This window comes from Sus scrofa, chromosome 1 (assembly GCF_000003025.6).
Source record: "Sus scrofa isolate TJ Tabasco breed Duroc chromosome 1, Sscrofa11.1, whole genome shotgun sequence".
In the NCBI taxonomy this organism is placed as follows: Eukaryota; Metazoa; Chordata; class Mammalia; order Artiodactyla; family Suidae; genus Sus; species Sus scrofa.
In genome coordinates this window covers 9,853,330-9,869,219 of record NC_010443.5, presented here as the reverse complement: position 1 = coordinate 9,869,219, position 15,890 = coordinate 9,853,330, and the positions used below count along the sequence as shown (strand labels likewise).

Genomic DNA, 15,890 nt, shown 5'->3' with positions numbered 1-15,890 from the left:
ATTGACATGTTAATTATTAATAAGTGAATTTGTACAGGGAAAAGGGAGCTGAAATCAGTTTCATCTTCATAGCCTTTATATTTGCTAAGGACAGAGACTGCCTTGTTTTGTGTTCTCTAGAGCTGTGTCTGTCACAGACTGTCCACAAATATTTTTTGCATATTTGTCACTAACTGCAAAAAAATGAGGGTCCCCTTAATTTCGCTATGAATTAAGAGTATTACCTTGGGCAACTAATAGTAATTCCAAGCCTAGGATACCCTGCAGTTATCCCTCCCTTGCATGTTAGTGCCTGGCCCACCGCATATAGCTGCACATGTTGTGCACTAACTCAACCTTAGTTTTACACCTTAATTTGTATCCTGTGTCTTAGGAAGCAGGAAACTTATAAGCAGATGAGTCTGAGGAGCCTTTTATTCCTGAATTACTTGATCAAAAGTCCTTTTCAGAAAAGTATGTTTTTCTCTAAAATCAATCCGATGCCATTAGAACTCATCCTTCTCCTTCATTCTCATAACTTCAGCAAAGGCAAACTTGAAATGATCCCTAGTTGAAATGAATGCACCTCCAGAATTGCACATTAATAATCTTACAACTGTTCCTCTTATACAGTCCAAGAGGAACAAAGTATAAACGTTACCTCTTGGCAGTGCACTGGCTGCTGGAGAATATGCCTTACAGGCCCATGACAACCTTGGTGTCACTGTGACCCAAGATTTCAGTCTCTGCTCTTATTCTTCAATTAAGCGAAATTCAGCCTCTTCTGCAGAAGTGAGACGTGTCTGCCAGTAGGTTCATCTTTTTTTCCCTGTGTGCAGTTCTGCAGGTTGGAGAGCTCGTTCTCTGGCTTTTTCCAAAAGCTGGTTTCTGTGCAGATCCCTCCCTCTTCAGTTTCACTCATTTTTTTCCTTGAAACAGGTTGTAATACACTTGTGTGTACTGCTTTCTCTTAACTTTATTCTGTGGTTAAACAAACAGTGCTAGGCAAAAGTATTAATTCCATATTCTGTACGGCTTTGTTAAAAAAAATTCTAAATTTTTATCTTGCTCACGGTAGAAAAAACAAATTATAATAGATCATTTTACAGCAAAAGGTGGTTAATACTGTCTTCTTTTGATGCCCAAATTTAGCCCTCAAGTTAAAAGATTTGTGCATGAATTTTTCTTAGCAGACTGATAATCATCATGATTTTATCAAAACCAAGATGAAAATTTAAAGTACAAATCGTCTTGAAATAAGAAAGAAAAACATAAAGCAATATTAATTTCGTCTAGTGTGAAGCTAATAGTTTTACTTTGCTAATTAAAATCAACAGCATGCGCAGTGCAGGCACCCACTCCCTCACCGGATGACTAAGCACCTCGTGCAGCTGGGTCATCCGGTGGACTTTTACTGCGGGTCCGGATCATGACAGTCAAGGATGGCCGCACAGAAGCAAATCTTTACATCTCAGAAAGGTGCCTTTTCCTGGGGCTCGTATATCTTCCATTTTCTCAGATGTTTATTTGAGAAGAAATGACCAGTTTTTAACTCTCTTCTAAGAGTGACACACGGTCCTTTCCGAAGGCTGCCTGTGCCTGGCATCAGGTGACGCACATCAGAGCTCTGCCTCCAGGGGGCGCTGTTCCCACGCGGTCCGTGGGTGTGCACAGGGCCCAGCAGCTCTGGGCCTAGGGAGGACACGGGGGTTCAGGCGCTTGAGAATCCTTCATTCTGTACCATATGGATTTTACTGCTTTATGCCAAATTGGCAATTGAATTGAAATAAAAGTCTTACCTTTTTTCTGTTAGTGCTTACTTTTTCTAATATTTTACTGAGTTTGCGAAACAAATTTGAACATCTGCGTCTTGAAAGTAAAATTAGGCACATGATGCAATATGTAATAAAAAGATAATTTCACTGACTAAAAAGTTATTCCATTAATATTGGAACAGTTTCTGTGTTTTCCTTGACGGATTCTACCATTGTCGGTGTGCAACAGTAGTTACTGGTAATATTCCTTTTCCCACCGCAACCACATGAGGTAGGTGGCCTCGTGTTATACTCTGCAGATGAGGACCCCGCCCGTTATAGCGACAAGGAGCTCTCTGAAGGTCACGCTGGCGTGGGCGTTTATGCCCCTGTCCCTTGAGGGCCTGCGCTCCCTTCTTCACTCACTGCTCTGATCACAGACTAGCGTCTGAGTTGCCCATATGTCCCCTGGGCCTGTGTGTGACATGATCCTTGGTAGTGGCGGTGACCCCAGAGATGCACTTCTGCTACCTGGGGAGGAAGCCACCAAGCACACACAGCTCCTCCCCTCACAGTGGCTCTCCTCAGTCACAGCCTCAGGGATGCTGGCCTCACCACCCTGCGTGAATTCTCCCTGCTTTATTTTCCTTCACGGCATTTGACACCCCATGACATGGTCTAGATTTCTTTACTGGCCTCTCTCCTGCCATCGGAATGTAAGCTCTTTGCCTTTGCTCCCTGCTAAAGCCCAAGCCATTAGCACAGAGCTGGCACATTTCCTGGAGTTCCCTTTGTGGCGCAGCGGGAATGAATCCAACTAGGAACCATGAGATTGCAGGTTCGATCCCTGGCCTCGCTCAGTGGATTAAGGATCCAGCGTTGCTGTGAGCTCTGGTGTAGGTTGCAGACACAGCTTGGATCCTGTGTTGCTGTGGCTGTGGCTGTGGCCTAGGCTGGCAGCTGTCGCTCCGATTCGACCCCTAGCCTGGGAACCTCCATATGCCGAGTGTGCGGCCCTAAAAAGCAAAAAAAAAAAAACAACCAAAAAACAAAACAAACAAGCAAAAAAAACAACTGTTTCCTAAAGGGACGAAGACAGAGAGTAGCCCAGAGACACTGGTATGCCTTCTTGGTCCTGCCTTCATGCTTGCTGAGTATTCGGTTGACTACTCAAAGCTTAGGAATTATCTTCAGGAGGTGGCGCTAAGGTTCAATGTTGTCTGTTTCTCTCTGTGCTTCTGTATATTCTGTATGGAGTGTGCATCACTGTACAATCACAGTTTTAAAAGAATTAATTTTTGTAACATATATAGAAAAAAACTATCAAAAGTGAACACTGAAACCACACTCTAAGGTCTTTTCTCCTCTTGTACAAGCTTTATATAATATTATCATTATGTTTACATGTTGAAGACTTTTTAAAATGCATGTTGACTTAGGAAAAACATGGTGCCTTATATATCAGTTCAAAAGATAAATGAGCTCCATTCCTACAAATAGTAGGATTTAATGCAACTTGGGGTAAGTTCACTTTCCTTTAGAATCTGCATTTGTGGTCTTCTTCTTTTTTTTTTCTTTTTTTCTTTCATTTTAGGACTGCCCCTGTGGCATTTTTCTTTCATTTTATGGAGGTTCCCAGGCTAGGGGTCAAATTGGAGCTGCAGGTGCCGACCACAGGATCTGAGCCATGTCTTCAACCTACACCACAGCCTTACCAGTGAGCCACAATGGGAACTCCTGAATCTGTGGCCTTCTTAACTATTCAGTCAGTTTCCCTCCTAAAGCAGTGCCCAAAGGGCAGTGTTGTGTGATCAGCCTGAGTAGAAAGGTAGAGTTGGAAGAAGGTTTTTGAAATATAACTTTTTTTGCATAGCAAGGGTTTTACTTAAATGCCATGACCAGCAAATAAGCACATGAAAAAAAATGCTCTCAGTATCATTTGTCGTTAGTGAAGTGAAAATAAAAGCCGCAGTAAAATCCACTACACATCTACTGGAGTAGCTAATAATTGCTTTAATTTGGCAATATCAAGAATGCACAGCAGTTAGAACTCTTACACACGTTAGTGGAGTTTCTTATAAAGTTAAACATACACCTAACATGCAGCCCAGTACTCTCATCCCTGGAGTTTACCAGGAGAAGTGAAACGTACGTCCATGCAGAGACTGTGTACCAGCGTCAGCTTCGGTCATGACCGCCCGAAACTGCGAGTGGCCCAGATGTCCGTAGAAATGGACGACTGCGCAACAGCAGAAGGGGGTAAACTACTGATGCGCAACGTGATGACTGAATGTCAGAAGTAGGATGATGAGTGAGAGAAGCTGGGAACGATACCAGGTGACTGCATTTATATGACATTGTGGGGAAGGCGAAACTGTAGGACCAGAAACCAGGTCAGTGGTCACCAGGGGCTGGGATGAGTTTGGCCACAAAATGGCAACTTTCCGTCGTGATAAAAATATCCCATGTCTTAAATGTGCGAGTGGTCATAAGGAGTATATGGATGCTATTGCAGATAAATTGTACCCCAGTAATCGTGACCTAAAATACTGTGTAAATAACATTTTGTATATTTGAATCACTTTGTGTTGTAACTAATACAACATTGTAAATCAACTATACTTCAATTAAAAAGTAATAATACTACTATATAATAGTTGGCTATAAAAAGTGATTATTGGCTCAACAAGATAAATGCATATTTAGCCCTAATTCACAAATGTGTTCATCATGATATATAGCTAATTATCCTTTTTTTTCCCCCACCCAGAGTCCAGTGTCTGTTCTAGGATTCCTGCAGCGTATCACCCCCACAGCATAGGGGAATAATACGGGACTTTGCCTGTAGTAATTGTTCATAGGTAACCTTTGAATGATTGAAGCTGAGAAGCAAAATAAGTGGAAGCATTTAGTAATTCAATAAAATTACTAAAAGTCTTGGAATAGTAATTATAAATAGCAAATTAAAAAACTCTAGAGCCAGGTACAGAATTATCTGTGACACCGCCCCCCCCCCCCACAAGATGGTGATGGCGACTTGAACAGAGTCTAGCTTCTGTTTCCTCAGTCTGGTGCTTGAATACAGCTCCTGGTGGGTTGAAGTCTGAATTCATTTGGTGACCAATTTTCCAAATCTAGTGTGCCAAGATGAACCCACTTGAAAACTGCGGGCTCTCGGACTTGGCTGCAAGACCCGTCCAGCTGAGGTGGGCTGGCCCAGCATCTGCCGTCTTCATTGTGCTTAATGCTGGATCCATCTGTTTTCTGTCAAAGCCGGTGCCAACAAATTACTAATCCATTAGAGAAACATGGAAATAAGATTGCACTTCTCATTCCTGGCTTTTCCTCTCCTATTTGGCTTGGCCTACATGTTTGGTTTTTGTTTATTTTGGGGAGAAAGATATGTTATCGCGTAGGCAAGGTGGGAGGGGTGTGAATCATTTTTCACTCCTTCCACACATTTTTTTAAAGATTGTGGAGAAAAGATCATCTGAATAATTATGGGTAATATTATGATTGTGGGTCATGGTGGTGATAACAGCTGTCGTCTATTAGGTCATTCGAGGCTTGGCACCGTCCTCGTCACTTTCTACCTAGTCCCCGTTATTGTTGTCACTTTACGTGGCAGAACTGATGTTCAGAGAGGTTAAATAACTTGTCCAAGGTCATGCCCCTGGGAAGCGTCAGAACGAGTATGCAAACCCAGTTTCTAGAGCCTAGGCTTCATCCGTTGGCGCCTCTTAAGCCACTTAAAGCCTTTAGAAACCATTTTTATCCAGGCATGTGAGTTTAATGAGGAAAGTCTTTAAAGTTTCAAGGAGAAGAAAAAGGGACTTTGTATTTCTTCTGCCAAATAGAGGTCTCTATAATTAGAACATATCCCCTTGACATGTGCTTTGTGTACCAGTTCATGGAATCGGCCCAACTCATTGGGGAAAAGTAGATGGAGAGGCCAGCCCTCGCTGGGCCTTACTAAGTACAAGTGCACACATGTGCGCGTGCATGGTGGGTGTGCCCTGAAGCTTCCTCCACCCGATTGCAGAGGGCTTCCTGCTGTACAGCGAAGACCAACTGCTGAACTGAGCGAAGCTATTGAAACACAGCTCTTCTCAGTACATAAAATGAATGAGAAAGGTGGATGTTGGCTGCAGGCTTACTGGACCTCGCAGTTATTTCTCTTTTTTGTGTTCTTTAAAACACAGCCCCTGGCTGCCGGTTAAACCCGAGGTGCAGGAACCCAGGGTGACAGTGTTTCTCTGTTCCAAGTATGAGCAACGTTCTACTTCAACTATTCGTGGACTTCAACAAAATCAGGAACCTTCTTCTCATGTAAAACTACATCATGGGCACAGTCTGCATTAACCATGCAAATGCTTGTTTTCCAAAACAAGATTCAAGTGTCATTTCATTTCCTTCGAAAGCACAGGGTACATAGGTTTTCACTGAGTAAAGGCTCTTACCCATGTGTCACTTAGCAGGTATTGAGGGAGGGTGGAAACTAGCTCCAGAGCCATGGCGTGAATATGTGGATTAAGTTCATTTGTATTCAAACCGTGAATGAGTTTGTTAATTTTTAATAAAAGCAAGAGCCAAGAAGGAGCACTGCATCTCACTGATGATAACAGATAATCTGGAGTGAAGGGCTGTGAGGTCAGGGCCGGGGGTGGCGGGAGCCTTCGTTTTGCTCCAGAGAAGAATTCTGAGGGCTGTGCACAGAGAATGCGGGGGAAGAGGCAGGGCGCAACATCCTCCCACGGCTCTGTGTCCCTCCCAACCTCAGTGAGCATAAGGTGCCCTTTCCGCCGAGATGGCGTGATGGGAAAACAGGCAGGGACCTTCTGTGTGGTCCCGTGGGATGGGAGACTCGGAGCAGCCTCAGAACTTTTCACAAAGAACTTTGAAATTGATCAATGTTGACTGTTTACCTTTCACTTGAAAACAGTGTAAGTCTGATTATTTCTGCAGAGACAGGCTGTCTTCGTGAAAAGCAATTTAAATTTGACGTGCTGGCCTTTAAAGACTGACTCACAGGCCACGAGGGGGACCGAGGTGATTTACGTCGAGCCGCTCCTGGCCCGCCCCTCTCCTTCGTCCTCTTGTCCGTGCCAGCTCCTCAGATGGCCAGCCCCTTCCTCGGCCATCCCTCTCCAGCCTTTCTCGGGCTTCCCGGGATATTCAAGGGAGAGTAGGTGCTGGCTTTAGCAAGTGACTTTCTGCACCCGAGGAGCACTTCCTTAGCAAACTTGTCCCAAGACTGGTCTGTAGAGGACTCAGCAGGCGATGGGTCGCTCTGGCCAGCCTCCGGTGTTTGCAAAGAAAGCTTTGTTGGAACACAGGTGCCCATTTGCGTGTGGGTTGCCTGTGGCCACATTGTTGGGGCTGCAATGCCAGTTTAGTTGACAGAAACCATTTAGCCCACGAAGCCTAAAATATTAACTGATGTCGCGTGCGTGAAGTACCTCCAGCCCTTTACAGAGAGAGTGCCCAAGCTGAAGTCCCTGTGAATGGTGACCTTCACACTGTGTGCAGTGAGAAACGCACTTCATGGAAGGCACTCAAGAGAGCAGAGAGCGAGCACTGGTCAGTGGTGAAGTCTGGGCTTCTCCCAGGTGCATGGGTGATGCAGCCTCACATGTATGCACTCAAGAAAGCCTGCAGTTATGATGGCGTTCCCGTAAGCATTTGAGGGGCCAGACAAGGGTGCAGCTAGCAGCGGGCTCTGAGCTGCACTCCGACTGCCCGGGGGTGGACCAGGGTTCTTCTGCCTTTTAGCCACGTGACCTTGAGCTAAGCCACTCAACATCCCACACCTCAGGCTCCTCCTGCCTAAAATGAGGATGATAATGACAGGGACCTCTTGGGCTTGGTGTAGGGATTAAAGAAGGTAATGCAAAGAGCTTGGAACTGAGCAAAAATATCAATTATTGGCTTTTCTTGTTGTTACTAATCCAGTCCACTTGCTGCTGAGAAACCTGGAGAAGTGCCTCTGCGTCTTCACAATAAACCCCAAGCTGGGAAGCCTGGTGTCCAAGGGCCTGCCGGGCCTGGCTCTTCCCTCTGTCCCCGTCTCATGGCTGCACGATGCTCAGCAGTGACTTGCTCTTGAGTTTGCTCTCTCGCCATCTGTGCTGTTGCCCACGGTGCGCTCTGCCCTCCTCTACCGTGTTATGCACCATCTGACAGTCACCTACCACTTTGGCTCCCGTGTGTGAGGTACTTCACGCACGTTACATCAGTCAATCCTACAGCAACTCTTTCAGTAGACGGCGTTAAAGAGGACTCTGTTTTACCAGACGAGACTGAAACAAAGAAAGATTAAAATAATTTCCCTAAGGTCATATAGTCAGCGGATGTACACACGGTCTTCCCTCAGGCAGCCCCAGAGCCTGCCGGACCCGGACTCAGGCTGCAGCCCGCAGCGGCTTATTCAAAGGCACCGTCCCCCAGCCCCCACCGCGATGACCCCTCACCCCCACCCCACACAGACTTAGTCTTCTTTCTCTTGCACTCTACACATTATCCTTTTGGTTTTTTTTTTTTTTTTTTTTTTTTCCTGTCTTACTTCTGCCCCTCTACTTCATACACACACACTCCAGGGTCATGAGCTTCTTGAGTCCAGGAATTGCATCGTTATCTAACTTTTTATCCCCTGTGCCTAGAACAGTTATGTTACATGGAAGAGGAGATTCTTCCAGAAAGTAGTAAGGACGGGTGGAGAAACGCTAATCCGTATCCTACAAACACTTATCCTTGTACATATATTTCATTTCGATCCTTATCTGGAGGCAGCATGTTTTATTGGTTAATTACATGGGTTCCATAATCATTTTGCCTGAGCTTGAATCCTAACCTACTAGCTGTTGATTTTCTTCCTTTGTAAATGGAGCCATGGTCGTGTCTGTATTTCACATAGTTATTGGAGAAATGAAGGAAGTCATTGATGCACAGCACTTAACCCAATGCCTTACACATAGAATGGCTCAGCAGTTAGGATGATTGAAGCGGCATTATATATGCCTTTAATTTACTTGAATGTAACTTGCGTCCACTTATTCAAAATAAAAGGGTGGAAGGAGAGAAGAAACAAAACTATTGCATTTGCTGGGGCCATTCTCTCCGTGCGTGTTGCCCTGTGTGAGATGACGCGGCCGCCGCTCATCTCAGTCTCGGACTCTGCCTGCCACACCGCACGGTGCCGAGTGCCGTGCCGTGCTCGAAACTCTATTTCGTGAGGCAAGACCCCACATACAAACCAGCCACTTTATCTGGTACCGAAGCAAAAAAAAAAAAAAAAAAAAAGTCTTCCAGACCCTGGAGCAAAGCCACCTGTGCTGGACTAATGTCGAGTTTCCCCGCGACACCTCCGGTGGGATTGCAAAGGGTAGTGCTGACTGCGCAGGTGTGTGTTCTTGCGCCTTCCGAACCCTGTGTCGCAACTGCTGAATGTGGTAGTGACGTGACGGTGCTCTCACAGGTTGGTGTTCACCCAAGGACTGGGGGCTGGAGTAACCACGCTGGTTAAATTTTGTAAGGCTGTGAGGCGCTGGATGTGCTGAAGCAGCCCTCAGCACTGGCGTCCCTTGTCTGTCCATAGACGGTCTCAGTGGTCAACCTGGAGTTCCCTCCTGTGTGGCTCTTTGGGAATGTGCAGAGAGCGTCTTTTGAGACGGCCAGCCTCAGCAGCGCCAACTGGGGAAGGGTTAATAAGGATAATGACTCCTATCCTGTGTGGATCACATTGTTACACAAAAATTTATTTCCAGTGAATGTTTTCACAAGCTCAAATAGTAAGTAAAAGGCTTTAATTTGTGTTTGATTTTTATTTAGGTAACTACTCCAGACCCCCAACGTATAGTGGGGTGCCCAGTGCAAGCTACAGCGGCCCAGGGCCCGGCATGGGCATCAATGCCAACAACCAGATGCATGGACAAGGGCCAAGCCAGCCATGTGGTGCTCTGCCCCTGGGACGAATGCCATCAGCTGGGATGCAGAACAGGCCATTTCCTGGAAATATGAGCAGCATGACCCCCAGCTCTCCTGGCATGTCTCAGCAGGGAGGGCCAGGAATGGGGCCACCAATGCCAACCGTGAACCGTAAGGCACAGGAGGCAGCTGCCGCAGTGATGCAGGCCGCTGCAAACTCGGCCCAAAGCAGGTATGCCGTCGGGGCGGGCGGTCTGGGTGTGGACGTGTGCGCATGTGCAGAGCCCGCGTGCGTCCGCCCTGCATCACGTGGGGTGGAGAGCCACACGCGTGATTTTGCTTGGCCGTCGCCTTTGTGTTAAATATAGGCTGTACTGTAAAGGGCAGAAATGTACATCATAGGCTACCTTCTGTGAGACATGGAGGAGGGAATCTGAGTGCTGGGCAAAGTCAGACCTGGGAGGTGCTCGGAAGCGGCTGTGCACAGTCACCACACCAAACAACCCAGAGCCAGCGGCACAGGGAGTGTCTGTGTGGTGCCATCCGACACAGTGAGGTCTAGGCGGGAAATTCTAAAGCCTAAAAACTGGCTCAAATCTTAAAACATTCAAGAAGAACATCTCCCCTTTTTTTCACCCCGCCATAAAAATCTTTATAAAGTAGAAACTCTGTATGTGCACGTGTGTGTATTGTGTGTGTTTGTCTAAATGTCCATGTCTGAGAGTTCTTACTTCATGTTGTGTTGTGTTTCATTTTTCTGGGCATACCTCTCTGACCTAATCAAAAGGTGGTTAATGAAGCAAAGATCCTATTTCAGAAAGTTTAAAGTGATAGAGCAAGGCTTTAGCCTTAGCTGTTAACTCGTTTTTAATCCTGAATTCTAAAAATGAATTCTCAGAGTAAATTCTTGACCTGTATAAAAATGACAGAATTAAAAATATATGAGGCAGACCCCTAGCCTGGCAACTTCCATATGCCGCAGGTGCGGCCCTAAAAAGCAAAAAAAAAAAAAAAAAAAAAAAAAAAGCATGACACAAAATGAATAGGTTTTAAAGGATGCACGTATAAAGATGTTTGAATTATGTTTAGCATATGGTAAGGTGTGTTTTAAAACAAAGGTCGATGAAAGAGATATATGAAGGTATGGTATCTTCAGAAAAGATAGAAGATTCTGATTTTCATCCAAGGGAAATAAAAGGGTGTGTGCGTGTGTGTGTGTGTGTGTGTGTGTGTGTGTGTGTGTGTGTTTAAATGTATCCCTTTGTCACTTTTCCTCTGGAGCTGCTCTTTGGGAATGTCAGGGACCCCTTCAGTCTCACTGTTTCCTCCAAATAACAATAAATTTCCTCTGAGGAATCACACGGAAAGTCACGTTCTCTCTCTCTCCTCTCTCTTCCCTCCCTCCGCACCCCCTTCCCCGTTACAATGACTTAGAATCTTCTGAAGCCCAGCACTGCCTCTGAACTGAACTCACAAAGGCCGTAGAGAGAATGGTTTTATAAACCTGTCTATGAGGACTGGTTTGGCTGGTCCAGATGCAGTTCTAATTTAGGTTTAAATGAGTTGTCCATTGTCGCAACTCATAAAGCACAAGTTATTTCCTTTTCAAGCGGAAAGCACTTGCTTGCATTTGACATGAAGTGTTAGATAGTGGTCTGGGAAGAAGATAAGCGTAGAGATTAAAGCATAATTGTTTGATTAAAAAGGCTTGCTGTACTCCCTTTCTGGATCAGTTACGTATCATTTTTGCTCTAAATTAACGTGGAAGTGCGCCTCCGTGCACACTGATCTTCTGTTTCTAATCGGCGGGCCGTTCCGCAGCCTCGCCTTCGCCTCCTGCCCCAGCACAGCCCTCGAGCAGGTTGTATGGAGACTGTGTATTGTTTCGGCTCTTAACCGAAGTCAGAGCTGTGCTCGGAGCCGCGAAGCCGAGGCTCTGACTTTGCTCTCCCCGATGCCCGGCCCCCACCCTCCTGGAGGGTGGTGCTCCGGCTCGCTCCCTGGCCGCTGCACAGTTCGGCGTGTTCTGCCACACGTTCTGTGACCTCCACACCTACGTGTGGAAGTAACATGAAGGACAGGGGGTTCGTGCTTGTCTACAGAACAAATCCAAAGAAGTTGTTCTTCTGTTCTGCTTTAGGCCACCATACATTAGGTCGCCTGCTTATCCCAGCCAGTCTGGGGCTGGCGGACGCCCCATGTTTTCTTCCCAGCACCCCAACTATGGCAACTCTCAGGCTCCCATGATGCACCAGCCTGACCAGTACGGGTAGGTAGCCACACACCCTGACTTGCTGCGGGACCTGGGCATTTTTTAACTGTTACTGAACGTGCCATCTGGCTGCGAAAGCAACGCCCAAAGCAAGAGAGCGAAAGACCTACAAGGAAGTCCATCTCAGAGGGGTTGTCTTTTGTTTATTTTCGTTTGTTTCGGGTTTTTTGTTTGTTTTGTTCCGTTTCGTTTTTCATCCTCCCCGGCGGCACTGTGGTAGTTTGGCCGAGACCTGCATGCCGTCCCCAGGTCCTGTCTGTGCATGGCTTCGGCATGGCTTCTTTCCTTCACGCCTGAGAGGCAAACAGAAACTTTGATCTGAAAGCAACGAGGTCACCTACTCGGGTGTGATGTCCCCCGTTGTTGTCGTTGTGTTGTCTAGGAACCTGTGTTGTGTAGCACCATTATCACGACCGCGTTGTTGTCTTTCCTGCCACAGCCACCTGCGCCAACACGCACCCTGAATTCACAGTGCAGCGGCCTCATTGACGGGAGCCCCACTGCAGGAGGCAGGGCTTAGGTTATTAATAGGGCTCACGAGGGCTTTCATTACATCATCACTGAGCAAACATCTGTGCCCAAGATTTCTATTATTTCCGTCTCCCAAGGAGGTTTAGAATATTGAAGTCACCAGGAAAATATAACCAAGTCATCCAGCACAGGATTTTCTTTCTAAACACAGTGTTGCCCTGTTATTATCAATGTCAACACAGGAATTACATACAGCAACAAAAAGCATCTCCCTTCTTTCCTGCTACAAAACTATATAATATCAGGCTGTCACCATCTTTAGGTTAATAAATACTCTCAAGGTATACTCTCGTAGAGTGATTGACTAAACAAAAATATTTTATTGATGTCATTTTGCATATAATAAGGTTACCTCACTTAGACTGAAAGTTAGTTTCAGATGAAACATACCATATTTTTGTAAAATAAAACAAGAAATAGTCAATTAGCTTTGTTTAAAGACTAAATTTATAGAACTGTGTTTTCACTACTTGTTATGAATTCATGACACACAGAGCTATTTTAATGGTTTTGTATTCAGTATACATGTATTTAGGCAGCGAGACCAAATGGTAATTTTGCAACCGAGAGTTCTAAATCCTGTAAACATGGTTCTGATGTGGACCAGCAAGATGAAGAATTCTGGAACATGATCCTGAAAGTGAAGCATGTGTAGAAGTGGGTAAACATACTTCTTTGGGAGAAACCATCTTTTCTTCCTTTTGCCCTCATGGTACCTTCAAAGTCTCTTCACAAGTTAGGTTAGGAGGATAACCGGGGCGAGGGGGAGCATTTATCATCGGCAGCTAATCCGTAGGATCTGTCTTTTACCAACTCAGGAGTCCTATTTAGACCCACAAAGCTGGTTGGGCTGTGCCTTGCCAAGCCACATTAAGCAGCTGTGTAAAATGAATTTAAATGGCATGCATCAGAGTAAAATCTCTTCCACTGGGGCAGAAAATCAATGTTAGCTAACCAGCACGAGAAGATCAAATCTGTGTTTCAGCCAGCAGCATCCGGATAGCGTCCTTCGAACACAGCACCTCCTCCTTAATTAAAAATAAGAAAAAGAAAGAGGTTGGAGTGATTCTGTGTAAATCCTCTGAAGCACGCTTGGCAGAGGCTCTTTGCAGCCCCCTCCCTGTTAGCTCTGAATTTTGTGCCATTTGTGTCTACACTATTCTTTCTAAGGAAGAAAGAAAAGAAAGTTTTATTTCTATTTTAAATCTTCCTTCCTTTGCACTTTGAAGTAGCCATACCCTGTTGTGCCCTTTTTTAAAAGCGGGGCTTGAATGTGAGAAAGCATGTTTAGTTCATGTGTAGTGCCATGGGTTAAGAAATTTGATTTTCAACATGCTTTTGCTTTCCTAACAGCTCATTGCAGCAAACTCATGTTTTTGCTTTTGTTTTTGTTTTCTCTCTTCACCAAGAGTTCTGTCACATTAAAGTTAGGTGGGCAATTTGAAAAGCCAGTTTGCTAAATGGCAGTTTCTTAAGAAGTGGCTCAAGTCTTTCAGAAACACAGTATTCGCATTGTTTGTTTGTTTGTTGTTGTTTTGTCTTTTTGCCTTTTCTAGGGCCGCTCCCACGGCATATGGAGGTTTCCAGGCTAGGGGTCGAATCGGAGCTGTAGCCACCGGCCTACACCAGAGTCATAGCAACGCCAGATCCGAGCCACGTCTGCGACCTACACCACAGCTCACGCAATGCCGGATCCTTAACCCACTGAGCGAGGCCAGGGATCGAACCTGCAGCCTCATGGTTCCTAGTCGGATTCGTTAACCACTGAGCCACAACGGGAACTCCCACATTGTTTGTTTTAATGACTTCTTTCTCAAATCAGAATCCCCCAAAGGCTTAGAGCCTATGGAATAATCTGAAAAAGACAAATTAATGACGAAGGGAGTGAGTAGGAGTGTATGTGTGTGCACACACGCGTGCAATTAGACAAAAACCTCACGGCAAAAATGAACTATTATGGCAGTTATGTGTCAGGCTTTCTCAGCTAGTTGAATGTAAGGTAGTGTAGAGAAAAAACATACATGTTTTTACTAATTCCTCTTTTGAGAGTAAAACCACTGCCTTGAATAAGTTAAGGAACATACAGGTGAATTGTTTTTTCTTTTTCACCTTTTGAATAAAAGAATCCCTCATTTTGAGTATCGGATGGTTTACAACAGAATTTGATGAATCTTATTTTCAGGTACTTGATTAGCGAAGTAATACCATCCAGTCATTTAAAACTAACAATTTAGACGCAGTATCTGTCCAGGACCCTCCCCATACACACTGGATATACTTCTTTCTCAGAAGATTCCTGCTGTGTTCAGTTTTAAAGCATTTCGAGATAATGTTCTCTAATGAGACATGGAAATACTGGTCGATCTCACCAGAAGCCCAGTCGGGGATGACAGGCGACTCTCATCTTCTGTCCAGTTGTGCCTGCCGCCCGCAGTATCGTGTGGGAAGGATTCGGAGGCACTGTTGAAGCGCCGCAGAGCTAAAGTTGGCCGCAAGCTCAGGAAAGGCTTCGGCCGATTGCATCTAAGGAAGCATTTCCATGAATCCCAGGCTACAGCATTGTCCTTAATAGTTTTTGAATCAGTGTCCTCTAAGCTTGACACACACACATACGCACCCACTTAAATTTCCCTCAGTTATTTAGTATGTTTCGCGTTCATTCCTTCATTCTAGGTGGCACCCAAAAGTGTCCAAAAGTGACATCTCTGCCAATACAGCTGGTCTGTGAATGTGGCTGTTTCAGCGTTGTCTGTATTGTTTTCATGGAAATGCGCTCCCAGGATGATGCATGACTTCAGTGAACTTAGAAAAGGCCTGACAAGCTCATCTTTAGGCCATGGTAGATTCCTACCCCTCCAAGTCAGCCACCCCCAGCACCTCCCATATATCAACTTGAATCAAGTCTTAAGTGACTTGAGGTGGTTGGTGTCAAAGTCCTGGCACAGATCTTTAAGATAATATTGTTATCAGAATAGGTTCCAAGAGGATGGAGGGTTTCAGTTGTCGCATAGTAAAATTTTAGAGCTGGGAGGATTTTAGATGTCACCCAGCCTTTCCCCCTCAGTGTTACGTTGAAGGAAATCCAGACTTACAGCGTTTTGCCTGCTCAGGATCATTTAGTAAGTTACAGGCAGGGCCAAGCAGATCCCAGGGCCGTTTCCTGGGCCTACTTACTGCTCTTCCTTCTACTCAAAAAAACTCTTAATTTTAGTTCTCCCTCAATCTAAGGCAGTTTACTATTAGAAAGCAAATATTAACCCATATCTTACTGAGATCCTGCTTGCATCGAGGTCTGGATTGATTTTCTTTAGCTCGGCCTTCATTGCACCTGAAAGGGAGGGAGTGGCTCCTTCCCACTCAGATTCCCTGCACGTCATGAGTGGTTTGTTTCCAGAGCCACACGTCTTGTGAGATGAAGTGACAGTTTACTT

The 15,890-nt window shown here is 45.3% G+C and overlaps 1 protein-coding gene across 13 annotated transcripts in view; it reads left to right on the top strand.

Moving 5' to 3' along the window:
• Positions 1 to 15,890, top strand: part of ARID1B (AT-rich interaction domain 1B) — a 435,755-nt gene that overhangs the window by 358,162 nt on the left and 61,703 nt on the right. For 7 of the 13 annotated variants that reach the window (XM_021071928.1, XM_021071920.1, XM_021071914.1 and 4 more), the window contains one exon: positions 9,561 to 9,888. In XM_021071928.1, coding sequence (XP_020927587.1) covers positions 9,561 to 9,888 — 328 coding nt within the window. Of the gene's footprint in view, positions 1 to 9,560; positions 9,889 to 11,796; positions 11,926 to 15,890 lie in introns of all 13 variants that reach the window. The other 6 variants (XM_021071898.1, XM_021071886.1, XM_021071879.1 and 3 more) reach the window with 1 other exon arrangement.